Source organism: Pygoscelis adeliae, unplaced genomic scaffold (genome assembly GCF_000699105.1).
Source record: "Pygoscelis adeliae isolate BGI_AS28 unplaced genomic scaffold, ASM69910v1 Scaffold4, whole genome shotgun sequence".
Lineage (NCBI taxonomy): Eukaryota > Metazoa > Chordata > Aves > Sphenisciformes > Spheniscidae > Pygoscelis > Pygoscelis adeliae.
In genome coordinates, this window is record NW_008824986.1 from 10,119,151 (window position 1) to 10,136,273 (window position 17,123).

Consider the following 17,123-nt stretch of genomic DNA (forward strand, 5'->3'; position numbering starts at 1 on the left):
CCAGAAGAGGGCCACGAAAATGATCAGGGGGATGGAACACCTCTCCTGTGAAGAAAGGCTGAGAGAGTTGGGGTTGTTCAGCCTAGAGAAGAGAAGGCTTCTCAGAAGAGGAGATCTTCTTGCAGCCTATCAGTACTTAAAGGGGGCTTATAAAAAAGATGGCAGCAAACTTTTTAGCAGGGCCTGTTGTGACAGGACAAGGGGGAATGGCTTTAAACTAAAGGGGGGTAGATACAGACTAGATATAAGGAATAATTTTTTTATGCTGAGAGTGGTGAAACACTGGCACAGGTTGCCCAGAGAGGTGGTGGATGCCCCATCCCTGGAAACATTCCAGGTCAGGTTGGACGGGGCTCTGAGCAACCTGATCTAGTTGAAGATGTCCCTGCCCACGACAGGGGGGTTGGACTAGATGACCTTGAGAGGTCCCTTCCAACCCAAACTATTCTATGATTCTGAGGCTGTCAGTTATGGGATTCACAGCAGTTACAGCAAGGATGCCAAACTGGAACAAGGACTCCCTGGAAAAAAAAATTCTGATCATGGAGAAGATTTTGGGGACGGATAGGGGGTTTACAGTACCTTCCAAGGTGCTATGAACTGAACCATAACATTAAGTAAGCATTAAAAAAATTCATTTCCCCATCTCTATTATAACCCACAATCTTTCCTCTTTCTTTTTTGGTTAATGTGATCTTAAAACACAGGCAGGGTGCTATACAACAAGTCGGAGAAGCCCAAGCACTCCTCAAAGTTTCACCCAAGGGGCACGTGCTAAGCAAAGCTCACACTCAGTACTAGAACAGCAAGTCTTGTACCATTTACAAGAGACTTGCAGCCCATACTACTCTGAGTCCAATGGCTGTTTGGTTTCAGCTGTGCTGCTAGCATTTAATTAGCACACATTAACCACAAAAGTGTGGTTGGACAAGGATAGAAGTAACTCCAGGTAATCTGACACAGGACTCCTAAGTTCACCTGTTCAGTGTTGCATGTTTCTATGGATGGATGGATGCGGCTTGTGGCAGGCAAATCACAAGTCATAAATATTTGTCTGGCTAAATTCCTGGAAACGCATGTCTAGCAAAAGGCTGTCCCAGACACCCGGTTACCTTCTGGTTCACAGAGCAAGAAAACAATGTCAGCACATTTAGGCCACATAACACTTGTCACTTGTCAATGTCCAATCTATAAAATAAAAACATTTTGCAAACCACTCAGCCTTTCAGTTAAAAGCAACACAAACCTGAAGCGTCAGATTGGTATCACATGAATAACTGTTCTTTCCCAGTCTATCCTTTCATCATCTCAAATAAAAGATAACATGCAACTACAAAGAGTACCAAATTTTTTTACTCTTCAAAAAAGTATTTAATTTCCTCACATAAAGAAGTTTTTTCACTGCCCCAAACTTACAAGCCAAACAGCTGCTCAGATTTTCTGAAGACTCTAAATAGTTATAATAGGTTACACGTTTGACATTAACTCCACAGCCTGGAGTTCTTCTATATAAGGTTTGCCACCTTCCAAAGCTAGTGTACTTTTTTAAAAATCACATTAAGAGATGTTTCAGGAAGTCCTCGACTAAGCCATAAATAAACACCGATGTATTGATGAGAACAATTGTAGGGTAGTAGTCAAGCAGATATACTTGAGGCAAGGAAGATGAACCATGGGCAAAAGAAACATCCCAACACCCTGTAACACAGCCGCAGAGCCTGATCAGTTCTTTCCACAATGGTTTTGTTTACTGCTGAGCATGTACAGATGCTCCCAGTCCCCTCCTATGTTTTTATTCCTGTAGACAGGCAAATATTGAAGTGTTAGCATCTAATACAGAGGAAAGTCGCCCAAACACGTATTTGGCCTGCAAAATAGAATACACATCTTTAGAAATGTGTATTCTAAAGAAATGTGTATTCAAACATACGTCTAAGCAAAACTGGTCTGAGTCAGCTAAGCATCTTAGTATTTATCTTAAGGACAGCTAGGCTGTTTGCCCAGAAGACTAGGAAGAGAAACAGTCAGAAAGAACCTGATCAAGCAATGCAAAATTATAGGTCGGTATTTACATCACACTTGGTGTAAAGTATCTGAAACACAGATAAATTTTAAAAACTTCCTTTTAACTATATCATGGAATTCACTTTTACAGAAAGTGAGATTTACATTATCAGTCGACCAATATTTTGTAATTGTAACTAAGTTACCTAATCTTATACCTCACATAATAACTGTTGGCAGAGCATTTATGAACAGAATTCCTTCCTTTTCAGCCTCTACGGCATTCATTCAAGTTGCTACCTCTTTTACTTTAATCAACTACAAAAAAAAAAAATCAACTTTATCATTCTCCACGCTACTTTAATTTCTCTACCCTTCTTTGTATACCCTTGCTGCTTGCTTTAAGGGTGACTCCTTTTCACTGCTCTTAAGGGCTGCTTCACAAATCACCTCCTTCAGTGCTGCCGGGTGACAAGGCATGCCCCTTCGTCCTGAAAGAGCACCCAGCAGATACTGGTGCTCTGGTGAGAAACTATGCCAATGCAAACACCTTCTGCCTGCCTCGCCCCCAACTTTATGAGCCTCCTTCAGGAAACGCTAAATACAGTTTCATTTCTAAAATGAACTTTTACAGCCATTAGTACCACAAGCAAAGGGAATTTCAAATTCCATTTATTAAACCTCTTGTGTCTTACAGCAGTACAAACCACACAACTTTTGATAAGTTTTCACAATCAGAATATTTTACATAAATTATAGACTAAAGGCATGTTGAATGGAGGTCAAAACACATTTTTACTGTGGCCACAAGCAGCATGCCTACTATACAATAAAAAACTGCAAGTTCAGAGGGGATTGTTTTGTTCTTTTTAATAGCTAATGAAAATTTACCTACAACATAATTCCATCCTCTGAGATAGTAGTTTAATGTCACTCTCCTTTCAACTTCCTTTATGTTTATGATTTATAGCTGAACCTTTTTTAAAACTAAATTTGAAAAACTAAAGGCTTACCTTGAAAGCGGGTATATCCTAATGTTTCTCCTCGGAAACTCTTATAATATTTTACTCCATAAACTATAATTGGTCTTCTAAGAATATGTGCAAGTACAAAAATGTGTGTCTGCTCCAAACTCGCTCCAGGCTGAACCAAATACAAAGAAAGACAACACTTTAAACAGAACTTACCATTCTTTGCTTTGAAACTTGAAATATAGTCTCCGAATTGAGAGAGAAAATCTTTTTAAGAGTGATCTATCTTTGACAGGAAAAGTGAGACTGCAAGACTATTACATATCAGTTGGAAATAAGCAAAAACATTTCAGCTTGCACAAGAACTTAATCTGTCAGTAATAATTCTTTGTCCTATTGCCCAGATTCAATCTAACATATTTCATTCCCCAGTTAGAAGTGAAACTCTACATAACATTTAGTCTAAAAATAATTCACTCATCTGAGGAAAGGTTAAGGTAAATACCTTCTGATGATAGGAAAAGAGCACCTCCAAAACAAATCACAAGAAAATAGCACCAAAATCATGTTTATGCTTTAAAAGAAGACTTTAAAATACTCCTTTAGTTGGAAGCTTATAGGAATGTAAATCTCCTTTTGGAGGGGAGTTATAAAATATCAGCTTGCTGAAGTTTTAGTAGTGTAAGCTTACAGATTTGTAGGTATCTTCTAGGAAGTAAGTATTGCAGGAGCTAGGAAGCAGGACATTAAATAGACGATTGCATATGAGTTAATTCTACAGACTACACCGACACCAAAAGAAACAGACTTTTTTGTACTGTACTGCTTAACGGTAAGCTCAAAAATTTGAATTTTAAACGAACTTTTCCATCTTGGCAGGAAGAGTCTACCCAGTAATACTTTAAGATTGCTGACTTGAGAGGAATGCTTTCCTTTATACATGAAAATTCTTATTCCTGAAGAACACTGAGTTTTTGAAATTTCATTTCAGAAAGATTAAAACGTCCTTTCTAACAGCCACCTTATAAAGAAGCTTTCTTACCTGGCTCGCAAGAGAGAGTATGAATGCCCAATCTTCCTGCCACTGTTCCTCTCGCAATGAGAAATGTAAACCAAAGCTTTGGGAATACCACGATTCCCACTCTGGGGGGGAGAGAGAGAGAGAGAAAGAGCGGTAAAGACAAAAATATTTACTCAACCATCCTACACCTGATAGCAATATTCAACCCTTGTAATGTAATAATAGAAGGGGAAGAAAGAGAGCATACATCAATAAAACCGTGTTTTGTTTTGTTTTTTAATCTTCAGGAGACTCCATTTGCTAATCTCATTTAAGAAATCACTTGGGATTGCAATGCTTACAGCAAACATGCTGTAATAGATGCAAGTTCCTAACAGGCTGTTAGGAACTGGCTAGTTTTATACTTGCTGTAATAGGGTTTTTTTGAAGCCTTATTTAGGCTTATTTAAGTGTTGATGTACAGGGAACAAAACCAAGATGTTCCATGTCACATAAGAGGAGCTGCTCATTCTTGTTATACAAATAACACAGGTATTCTCTATTGTTGACGATATCATGAGCCAATTAACGCCAAAGTACTTGCGTATCAACTTCAAATAGACCATGGTTAAGAGGCAGATTCTGTTTTATATCACTTTTTGGAGCAAAGAGTATGGTAATTTCACATTATATGGAATAGTTATAAAGCAGCATGGATAAGAATCAAATACAGAAAGTGGGATTAATCCAATTTACACTGAAAGTTTTAAAGTCACAAGATTTCTGTTTTTCTGTTTAAATTAAAATTAGCATTTTTGTACGCTAGTTTAGTCCCGATGTTTTATCTTTCTTAATCAATTACAAAGAAAAATGATCTACACATTAAAAAGCAGATGCTGGCTTTTTAAAATTTTGAACTCAGTCCAGTCACCGCACTATGGAAAGGCCACAACTTCACATTAGGAACACGGGTTTAGTGGAGAGTGCTAAGCCAACTTTTAAACAATGGCCTTCACTGTGAACACAAAGAAACCATTCTGAAGTTCAGCTTATTAAAAGAGTCATTGAAATGAACTCATTTAATTAAAATCTGAGAAAATTAATAGACAGTGAGTGTGTGTGGAAGAAACCTTTCCTATGCTTTCAGTAAAGATGTAATCATCCTAAAATCTTGGTGTCTATGACAGCTGTCACCAACCAGGCTGGCTTTCCCAAGTAAGCTAAAACCTTTGCATGGCTTAAAAGACCTATTAGTAAGACATTTTGATAGGCCTATGTGCTTACTCACAGTAATACATCTACAGGGAGTCTTCTGGATCTATCTACATTCCAGTTTTTATCCAAATACATCAACTGCTTCCATCTTTGCAGCTGATAGATATTTTGTCTGTTTTTCTCCAGAAATGTCTAACCAAACACTTTGTGCTAAATGAATTAATTACTAGGTCTCCTGAAAGACATTTAATCAGATTCTGCTAAAAAAAAAGAAAACAAAACAAACAACCAAAAAACCCCACCCCACAAAAGCTCTACTGTGGAAGTGTTTTCCTAAAGAAGTTTCTTCTTTGAGTTAGTCAGCCGTAGACAGAGTTATCTGTAGATGTTCACAGGAGGTAGCCTTGTAGACAGAAGTCAAGGCTTAAGATTTTGATCTCATTTAAAACAAACTTCTCAGTTTAACACAAGAGAACTGAACACATCCATTAAAAAAAAATAAAATTCTGAGAGCCAACTTAGGGCATATGCCCGTTCTCCATTGAAAGCTAACGGTGGAATACAAAAAGGGACAAATCAGTAAACTCAAAAATTGTAGTCATTTAAAAGGTGAGTGGAAAAGACTCCACAGGCCAGAGCCTCTGGGAACTTCACTATTGAGCTTTTGCTGAGTACCAGACACTAGACTGTATCTAGTAAATAGATTCTTCTTTGTTCAGCATCTAAACAAACATAACAAAATGAGGCCAAATGAGTTACATGAATGTTCTGTGTCTGACTGTAAAAATACCCTTTAAGTGTCTTTGTGAAGGCTTTGAAGAACAACTGGATTAAATAAAAGTTTAAGCATAATGTTGTTGAGACTAGTGATTGCATTGAAGAGCCTATTCCTTCAGCAACTATCGTTAAAGCCAATGACGACAATGTCACTTCCTATCTGCTACATATCCTATCCCACAAAATTAAATGTATCTTGGCCAACAGAGAATCTGTACAGCAAGTATAGGATGTACAGGATGATCAATTTATGACAGAACTTAAAGATTTCTACTGATTTTTCCGATGACAAACTAGCAAATAAGATTATCCAGACTGAAGGTAGGCAACTGTATTCAAACAACTATAAAGGAACACATGAATCAGTTAAAAAAAAAGTGCTTCCAATAAGGATAAAGATTAAGTAAATTCAGAGTAAAATGCAAATTGTCTAGAACATGAACTAAAAAGCTTAACCAGATTTAATACACTCTAAATAATGAGTGTTACATTAGATACAACAGTGAGTCAACAACAGTTAACACTAACATTTTGCAAGATTGGTTTAAACCTCAATAGTTTGCAGCTTGTTTTTGGATACCATGCTTGTTTTTGGATACCATTAAGAACAAAACCTGATCTATCATAAATTTCTGTTCTGGCCTCAGGGGAACTGCTTGTGATGCCAGGGACATTCCCGCATGGTTGAGATGCACGCTCCATTATAAACAACTCAATAGTGACAGATCCATTTGGAGACAGGTTCTCGGGAGAATTGTTACTGAAGCACCACTTTATGGAATCCAGCTCTGGGTGCTAATTTCAGCAGTTTTCTCCAAACAGCAGGCAGTTGGGGACAGTAATCACAAAAGCTACTTAGAGGTACCCCTAAAATTAACCTCTGTTGTTGACTTCCTGTACAGCACATGGAGCAAGGGGACAGGCTCTTTTGCTACTATGCCTCTGATGGTGTTTCTCTTGTCCTTGACTACAAGAACATCATAAATCTAATCACCTGTGTCTTACATCATTAGTCTTTATCAACCTCTTCCCTTAGCCCCATTACACACTTGAGAGCTGGTAGACACCGCTGGGTGTCCAACTGTAAGCATTTTTCCTCTAGCAGAGGCAAACCACAGTATCAGACTAAAGAAGGTTGCCAGTGTAAAACAACAAAAGTTGTTTTATAGAATGATAAATTAATTCTATGGCCAAATGACAGCATTAGTTAAATGTCAACGCTCTGCTTTACTGCCATTACTTTAGCAGACAGAGCAGGACCAAAAAGAGCAATACCAAATAAAGCTGTAACTAAGCAGATGGAATGAAAATACTGAAAAGTTTATACAGGAATAAAAGGCTATCTTCTATCAACGATCTTCTGCAAAGCTTCTACCAACAGCAGCAAGGCATGGCATGTGCATGATTTACATTGCAAGTAAATTCCAGTCTTAACTGTGGTTAGCGCACTCTTGACAAGCACACAGCATAAAATATTTTACTCCGTTTTAAATGCTATTTGCTGAATATCACATACCATCACCAAGTTCAGAATGTCCAAGTTTCCAGTGCTGGCATTTAAAATACACTAGATCTAGATTACTAGGTGAATCACACTGTGACTCAACATCTTTGAGACACACAATCCACAGTAAATTGGGGAGTGGTGGTTGTGTTTCTTTTTAATACAATATTACTATCAACTACTAAGCTACATGGAAAGCTATCTTTAAAGTTGACGTAAAAACTAACTTACCAATGTGAGCAGTCATGTAAACTGTCGTGAAGAGCTTTCCGCAGCACTGAATCCTTGTCGTAAATGCCCCAAGTGGCTTGTAGTACTGAATCAAGCAGGCAGTCCCCTGCAGTCCGATTCCAAAGTGCATATAATCTGCTGTCCAAGCGCGTACCCAGTTCCAGTGACCAGTTAATAATGGGAGATTCCTCTTCTAGCTCTGCAACATAACAATAACCTCCTTTAAAACCTATATTCATTTGAAGTCTCAGAGAATCTGAACAGCACGGTAATGGCATAATCTCAACAATTTACCCATTTACATGAATAAAACTATGTTTTCCTTCATACTACAAAAATAACTGAACTACAATGGCTAAAGGCATTCCTTGGGCAAAATACTGTCAAGAAAAGAAGAAAAAAAAACAAAACAAAACAAACCATAGCCTTAAACAAAGCATCACATCGTTTCTTTGAGGACTATTACTGAAGTGGAAAGATTTGTTCAGTTTTCTTTAAAGAGCTTGTGACTTAAAACTGTAAAGCTTTAAGAATCTTTAAAATTCAAATATACATTACAAATGTAATTTCTACAGACTCCATTCTCCCTCTGCCTCATAAATAGACTGTAAATGTTAAAATTAAAAGAATTCCAGAGTGAAGATTAACTTGAAAGTATCAAATCTGTATTTAAAACAAATTCAGGCAACAAAGCCACATATATACACACACGCACTTTTTTTTTTTAATAACAGAAATATTCTCTAATGAAAAGCAAGGAGAGATTCTAGCCATTCTCAGAGCACTGAGGGACAGACTTTTTAGTAAGGCCTGTAGCGACAGGACAAGGGGGAATGGCTTTAAACTAAAGGGGGGTAGATACAGACTAGATGTAAGGAAGAAATTTTTTACGCTGAGGGTGGTGAACCACTGGCACAGGTTGCCCAGAGAGGTGGTGGATGCCCCATCCCTGGAAACATTCCAGGTCAGGCTGGATGGGGCTCTGAGCAACCTGATCTAGTTGAAGATGTCCCTGCCCACAGCAGGGGGGTTGGACTAGATGACCTTGAGAGGTCCCTTCCAACCCAAACCATTCTGTGATTCATTTACCTTTCTGAACATCTCTATCAAGTACTTCGTCAAATAACTTTTCTTGGACTGTGGGTGGTAAGTCTTCAATATCTGGAAAAATAGAAAGCAAATACAAAAGTAACAACGTTAATGTAAAGAGAGACACATTACCAGCTGATGCTCAGGAGAACTTAGGCAACAGCTTTCACCCTATCATCCCTAATGTCTCCTCTGAAAAGTTATTATTTTCAGATCTGCCATTTGTGACCATAGGCTTCATAGAGCACACTGAAGTAGATACGTATCTTGGACTGACTGTCATACCTTTTATGCAGAAAGGATCGTCACAGCACACGTAGGGTAAGAATGGATTTCTCTGAAGGAGAAAGTGAAGTAGAGAACCACTTTGAGGTGGAAAAAATAAAAAAAAGAGTATTTTCAACCCTACTATATTTAGGACAGCATCAATCCTAAACTGTAGTTTTCCACCCATTTGAATGACTTCCCCTCCCCAGTCTGCCCCAGTGGACAGGTACAGTTTGCCAAGAGACTTGTTCTAGTACAGAACACCCACTTTCTTACTCATTTCATGCAGACTTCAACAAAACAGTTCAGAGAACCCCAACAGTCTGCAGGCCACGGTTTGCAGGTTAGAAAACAAGAAACGGGAAAACTATTGAGCTAGGACACGGAAAATGCCACTACTGACAACTGTTTCAAGAGCTTTACAGACAGGATCTACCACTGTGGATCTACTGTTACTAAAAAATAAAAAAGGAAGAAAATTGTGTAATGGGCAAAACTCTTGTGACTCCTGTATCATGTAAAACAACAAACACATGTTCTAAAACTCAAACATTTACTACAACCTTAAAGATTTGCTCATGGCCTGCATTTCAATACAGCATAAGTAGTAAAGGGTTGCTAGGCAGATCAGCAACTAGAGAAACTTTGCTAGCTTCAGCACAATTCTGAAACTTGAATAAGGGAGTAAATCAAATAGTTCAACAGAAACATCTAGTATCCCTTCAGGCAGTCTAGGGGATATTGACTGGGCTTCTAAGCAGTATTTCAAGGGCATGAAGATCTCTCATAATTCCAGTGTCAGATCTGCCAATCCTGCTCAGTTGTCCAACACCCGAGGGTTTCTAGAAGTGAAGTCCACATTTAGGCACGTGAGTTGCTACTGAAGCATACTATTGTTTGGTGCAGGCAGGGTGTTGTGGGGTGGTCTTCTTTTTTTTTTTGTATGATTGTTCTTTTTAAACTAAAACTGGCTTATAGTGGCCAGCAATCAATTTAAAAGTTTTGCACTCTAATGTCTATGCATTGGCTCTTCAGGAGGATCCTATCCATTTGTTTGAAAGATTGAGCGGAAACTGGTTCCTAAACTACATCATATAGGTAATAACTGAATAGGATTGTGTGATTTATACTGCTATCCTTGGAAATGCTGTCTTGAGACCAACTGCTAATTGTTGACTACAAAAGATGTTCAGCTGACTAAGTGTGATGGAAGTGGAAATACACTGACAGTCTTGATGTACAGAAGCTTTTGAACATTCTTATTCCTTAATTATTTAATGGCTATTACATGTGTCAAAAAGCTGCACAGTGGTTTAAGACGTGTCTCTTGAAAATACTGAACAAATTCCTCAGTTCTGGCGAGAGCAACATTTCTCATGTGTTCCAAAATCATTCTGTTGCCCCTCCCAAATGCAATGAAGTGTTAGTCTCTAGACACTTCGTACACCCACACCGTCTGCCTCTCATACATGACCCACAGAATAAGACTGAACACAGCACCTCAAACAGCTAGTTATAGACAAGTGGTAAATATTGTCCAGACTTTTTGAAGAGGAGGAGATGAGGTAACACTCAACCAAAGAGGTTCCAAATACAACTCTTACAATGCTACTGCTTTATAAAAAAGACAAATGGATCTGCTGATTAGTACAGTTTCTATCTAAACATTTTCTTACTTCTGGTAGCACTTCTATTAAGGGAAACAGCTACTGAAGATTAAAATCTTCTAATAGCTTTTTGTTAATAGACAAACGTTCTCTTGATCATGGAGTACCTCAAAAGTATTCAGAAAGTGCTATTGCTATAACCAGATACAAATGCAAAGAATAGCTCTGGGCCTTAATGGAAAGAACTGAAAGCTAATATAGCTATGTGAAAAGTCATATTAGAGCCCAGAAACTTCTGGGCTCCAATCTTAACTTTAAACACTGCCTTTCCATAGAATACACCACTTTTTTTTCAATTTCCTCTTGTCTAAAGAGGACAACAGATGTTCACTTCACAAGAACAACATATGGGTTGAAGCGTGCAAAAACTGAATATTAATAAGCAAATTCCATTACTAGATCTGACCTAAGCTATTAAAATTTAATAAATAAAACTTATACACACACACACGACCACCATCAGAAAGTCAAAGTATACATCCAAAACAAGCAATTCTCAACTAGGTGACCAAAAAAAAAATCTTCCATCAGTAAGAAGAATTTTGTAACTACCTGCAGGTAACGTAAACGTTACAAGGTCAGTCAGGAAATAGCAAGCAAAGTCTCCCTTTCGTTGATGAAGAGATGCAGCAATTTCACGACGAATTTGTTCTGTGACCTCTGGACACACCATGGCAGGAATACACTTCGCTGCATGTTGTGACACCTGTAACATAACACAGTTACTGCACTCAGTGTTATTTCTAGTTAAATATGAAGACTTAGGAGTGATAACCACCAGTGGACAGTATTTTGTTAGTAAGTAATACAACAGAAGTATAAACATTGGTACCCTGAAAGATTAAATGTTTATGATAACATAAAGCTGGTTAAAAACCACTTTAAATCAAAGAAGTGAATTAACAGGTGACCAATTCCGCAGGAAAAGGAAAGCAAAAAAAAATAGATAAGAGCTAGATAACAATAGGAAATATACCTCAAATCTTGTGCATATGCCCAGTCTAACATTTAACAAAGAACTTCACTACCACAGCACAAGACAGTTTCCTACAAAGAATCTTCCCAAACACTGTTAAGCTAAGATATTTATATTTCTCCAGATGCTAATCATCACTGGCAGCAGGAACTCGTTCAATGACACAGGGCAAGTGACACTGGGATGACACTGGATATATTAAAAAAAAAAAAACAACACGAAACTTTAGGACACACATTTTCACTAGTTAATATCCTAGCAAAGGAAAGCATCACTGTGGCTCAAACACTACTAAGCATTTTCACAAATGGTATGTTGAGTAAGTATTCCTAGACACTGAAACAAAACCAAACAGAAAAAACTGTAAGACAGTATTTCAGCAAATTAACTTGTTTTTAAACATGTAACTCCATCCACCCAGATAGCTACGTAAGCAGCACAAAACTACTGATATTAGCTATATATAAATACGTATACTCTTCTCAAGGTTTTAGCTACATTTGTCTTGCTGCTTCTACTCTTTTTAATTACTCAACCCTATGCATTCCATCACCCTTACGCACTTCTCAGGCATGCTACTTTTCTCAGGAACACAGGCTTTCAGAATTGCATTAAGCATCAAAAGAAGGAAGAAGGCAGAATAAAAATTTGGCTCTGATCAGGTGAGGAACCAGAAGTCTGAGATGAAGAACACAGACAAAAAAAGGTAACAGAATTACTTATGGGCCGAGGAGGGTGGCAAAGATGGAGGAGGGCAGCAAAGATCACCAGAAATGAGGTGGACCGTCCAAAAATATACAAGGAAATGGAACACACAAGAGCAAAGAGACCACAGAGTGGAACCAACCAGTCTACAAAATGGGCTAAGAGTGGAAAAAATGCAGCAATTTTGCAAATAAAGAAATTTGCCCTTCTCTAGAAGAGAAGCTCCCAAGAAAACCAGGGAATAAAGACCAGGTAAGATTACTCATTAACAAAACTCAGAAAAAACTACGCTGTCATTGATCTCAGTGTTTTGCTTTCAGGGCATTTCCTCTCCCCCACCCAAAGCACAGGAAGCCTCACAATAGCTCACTTCCACCGCCAGTAAGGTCAGAATGCGTGCCAAGACTGCTCATTAAGGAGAAAATTGAACATCCTCAAAACCACCACATACATACAGTCTTAAAGTAAACTCGTTTCTTAAGTACAAACATCAACAAAGGCACAAAACAGCAATTCATGTATTCTAATAATATTAGCCCCTATCTTCTAGCAAATAAAGTTACATGTCACTGGCTGCAAACAATGGTACAGTTACATAAGGTTCCTATTCAATCTACACAAGGGCCAAAGTAACTCACCTCTGTAAGCAAAATTGCTAGCATATCTTGTCTCTGAAAGCGTATCGCCAGATGTACAAGTGTGTACCCAACGTCAAAAGCAGAAGGGCGATTTAGCAGGCGTACTTCATCTGCAGTAAGCTGGCGGGCAATATCTCCTCCTGATGACTTGTAAGCTTCAACAGCAGCTAAGTCACCTTCTACAACTCCTGAAGAAAAAAAATACAATTCATTTTAGCTAGTCAATGAGCCGCTCTGGATCAAACCACCTTATTTAACGCAGTTTACCTCTGTCTATTCTGATACAGACCTAACATACGAAGATAAACTGCATACCAAGAAACTTGCAAATTTTTATTTCTTTTTCTAAACAGAAGACTACAAAATATTTACACTTACCTCACCTCCTAGACCACTTCCACTATCCAAACTTAGAGCCATCTTTAATAGAGAAGTAAAACAGAATACTTCTAATTCACTATTGAGAAGCAGCCCTATTTGCAGCAGCTCAAGAACAGAAGAATAAGAGCACAGATCACAGAAACGAGAAAACCCTCTCCCCCTATTTTCTGTAGCTAAACCTCCTTGCCAACTCCTAAGAGTCAGCAGTTGAGCAGAGGCCATGAGGCTGGAAATTGAGACTCAAGTCTATCCTTCACTCAGTTTGCTTACTAAGACTCAAAAATTGATCAGAAGGAAAAGAGGTAGGTCTCAATCAGGGCACTCACTCCCGTTCAGGACTAAGATTCAAGCAACAGACCAAAAAAACCAACCAAACAAAAAAACCCACCACAACACCCCCCTCCCCCCACAACCAAAAAACCCCACCAAAATCAAAAAAACCCAACACAACAAATTGAACTGCCTACTACCAGAGAAGCACACTAACTGCTGGGTTGCTGGTTAATCCAGGATTTAGAAAAGCATTCTTAGCTTGGCCAAAAAGTCTATCATTTTCAATACTGAGATTATAAAACTTTCAGAAGAAACTCAAGGGAGGAAATGGATTATCAGTGCAAGTCATTTCTCTACAAAGTTATCAGCTCTGCTTCGTAAGCCTCTACAGATGAAAGTTATTCATTTCAATGATGGTCTAAAGCAGGTTAAATTCCAGAATACAAACTCAACTGCAAATTTCAGTCATACAACATCTACCCATTCATCAAGGACTCAAGAGTCCTAACAAGCCAGGGCAGAATGAAAACAATACAGGACGATAATTTTAGTTCTGATGCATGTTTCTGGTCTGCCTGTATGGGAAGACATTCCTGTTCCACTCCAGTGTTAATGTCTCATTCTGCTTAAGTGCCTGCCTGTCTATTCACCCCAGATGAGTTAAAAGAACCAGTTAGACAAGAGTTATGTTTGTCCAATTTTAGTTCTTGTTCCGTAAGTTAGAACTTTGCTGATGAAAAAATATTTTAAAGAAAGGAGCCGCTACTGATGGAGAAAAGCTACTTCAGTGAAGGGAAATGAACACTGAAAATTCATTGGTTTTCAAAACGTTCTCCAAAACATGCATCAAAGGAATGCAATATGGGATGTGTGACCAACATAGCTGTGCTCCTGTTGCAACATTTCCACTTCTGCGTGGAACTAAAGCATACCAAAGCAAAAGGCATGGTTTTGTCAATATATGCTGTATCCATCACAAGAATGCTAAGTGTAGCATTTTAGTTCCATGCAATTGCATTTATGCCACTGATAAGACAATACCAAGGCTGCTTGTGATATATCATTCCAACCAAATGCAGCAAACTGACTTGTTAGGTTTTTGGGGGGTTTTTTTGTAGACATATATATATACATAGATATCAAAGTCAGACAATTTCTCATGACCTGCCCTCTTAAAACAAGTCATACTACAGCTCTGGCACAAGGTCACCTGTTAGCAAACACCCAAGAATCCACAAGGAAAGAAGAATTTTGACAGAAGAGCAGATTCTCTGCTACCTTATGACACCTTTAATTTTTTATTATTGTATGAATTTAGGAAAGACGTCTTGTTAAAGACCAATAGCCACTTCCACTTTTATATTTTAACTACTTCTATTCACAGATGGAAAGATTCCAGTTACCATGTCTGCAACTTCCACCACACCACCCAATGACAAACATACCAAAGACCACCCAAGACTGGTAGGTAGCCACTCTGATAATCCAAATATCCCAGACTAATTTCAAAACTCAAACAATTAAACATCCCAAAAATGATCTTTCAATGACAGATACTTAGACCCAAATCACCATAACAGTTCCAGTCAGCCAGCCTGTCAAGTACGCAGTAGTACACTCTACTACAGCCTTAAGTCAGCGCTGGGTCAATTCATATTTGTCATTATTCTTTTAAGCCCCCACCCTCAGCTACTAAGACAACTTATTACCATCCCACTCTTAACCAAACCTCAGCAACAACTGAGGTCTAAGACTGATGCTGAGAGGCCGTCATGTGAGGTCTGGCAATGCCTTCAAGCACTAACTACTACAAGCTGCAATAAGGATCCAAATTTGTGACATGTGCTGTAAGCAGCACTGCCAGTTCTTGCAGTTTATTCCCACGTCTTGCAATACTTGACATTCCTAAAAGCCCCATGTCCTAGAATTAATTACTAAAATTGTTATATAAGCTGTCATTTAAAAAGTACATTTCTAAACTTCACTGATGAAGTTTAAGCTAAAGATCAATATATACATCAAAACCAGGCAAACTGTATATGCTTTCTAGGCCTTATTTAAAAAATTGAGATTGTAAATGTGTTTTAGGTATAGGGTTGGCAATACTTTATCTAGTAGCGAAGAGCAGTCATGGCATGCTAAATAACACATCAAACTAGCACAGTTACAGCTCATGGAGGGATGGCGATGTGACTATGTGCATGTATCCTATCTGGCCATCCTCTATTCCTTAATGCAAACAGCCAAGTGACGGGGGGCGGGGGAGAAATGGAAAAAGGAAAAAAAGCGTTAGGAAATTTTTAGATCAAGTCCAGACAAACTCACTTCTGGATGCACTAACCATTTTGTAACCGAGTCTCAATAGATAAACATGACACGCAAAATCAAACCATACAGAGCTCATTCTGCATAATTTTTTTGCACAGAGCCCATTACAAGTTTATTTCCTCATAAGAAGCTTCCTCTTGCAAACCTGCTGCATGCTCTAATGTCTAGTACTAACCTGCACTGAAACACTGTGACCCAAGTACCCAGGGCATCACTACTGCAGGGCCCATACTCTATGGTCATTACAAACCTCTTTGGCCCCTCTTAGCCACTGCAAGAAAAGTCCAAATTTCTCTTTACTTGTCCTACCAAATATCTACTCCATTTTAGCTGCTTCAAAAGAACAGCGAAGATTCCTGAAAGCTTGTCAGGTGCCAGCCTGTTTACAGTGCCAGTCAGTACAACCCAAGGCTGCAGTGAACACCAAGCAAAAATATAGTAATAACAGGCAGACTTGCCAGAAATCTGAACTAGAAAACACAAATCTTGCCCCAAAACTATGGGGCAAACTTGCCTACATGCAACATTCATAAGAACTGCCTGCAATTCCTAAATTCAGTATCACCACTCCAAAATAAGGTCTTAATATACTTTTATTGACACTAAGAGGCACATTCCTACAATGGCTTTGATTTCTGTGAGATGAATGGGAGCCTCCAATTCATTAAGTCTATTTAAACAAAGCTTAACAAAACACTATTTACAAGAAATATTGCAGAAATATTTACAGATGTTATAATTCACTACATTTCATAACACACAAGTGCCTGATTACTTACACAAGCAGCCTTTGAATCGTGTTCTGATACAGTGCTGTGCCAGTTGGATTACTCCCCACCGACACCCACTGCATTCCTCAGACTGTTGAAATGTCAAAAGGAAAAGTGGCATTTGCCTGAAGATTGTTCACACAGCACCCGTGAGTGCTCCAGCAGCTAGACCTCTTGCGAGGGCATAGCTCTGACTAGTTACAAGAGCTACACAAATGCAAACAGATCCTTATGACTCAATGTCTACTTCTGATCCACAGCAAGAATAGCTTTTCTTTTAAGTGGACTCCAGAAATGTTAGTTTGGTATTATTGCAACTGAAGACAC

General features: G+C 38.5%; 1 protein-coding gene across 1 annotated transcript in view; it reads right to left on the minus strand.

The window, feature by feature from the left end:
- ZRANB1 (zinc finger, RAN-binding domain containing 1) overlaps positions 1-17,123 on the minus strand; it is a 45,859-nt gene that overhangs the window by 6,602 nt on the left and 22,134 nt on the right. The window contains 6 exon segments of the mRNA XM_009325867.1: positions 3,018-3,147; positions 4,018-4,118; positions 7,662-7,901; positions 8,792-8,863; positions 11,278-11,431; positions 13,045-13,232. Coding sequence (XP_009324142.1) covers positions 3,018-3,147; positions 4,018-4,118; positions 7,662-7,901; positions 8,792-8,863; positions 11,278-11,431; positions 13,045-13,232 — 885 coding nt within the window.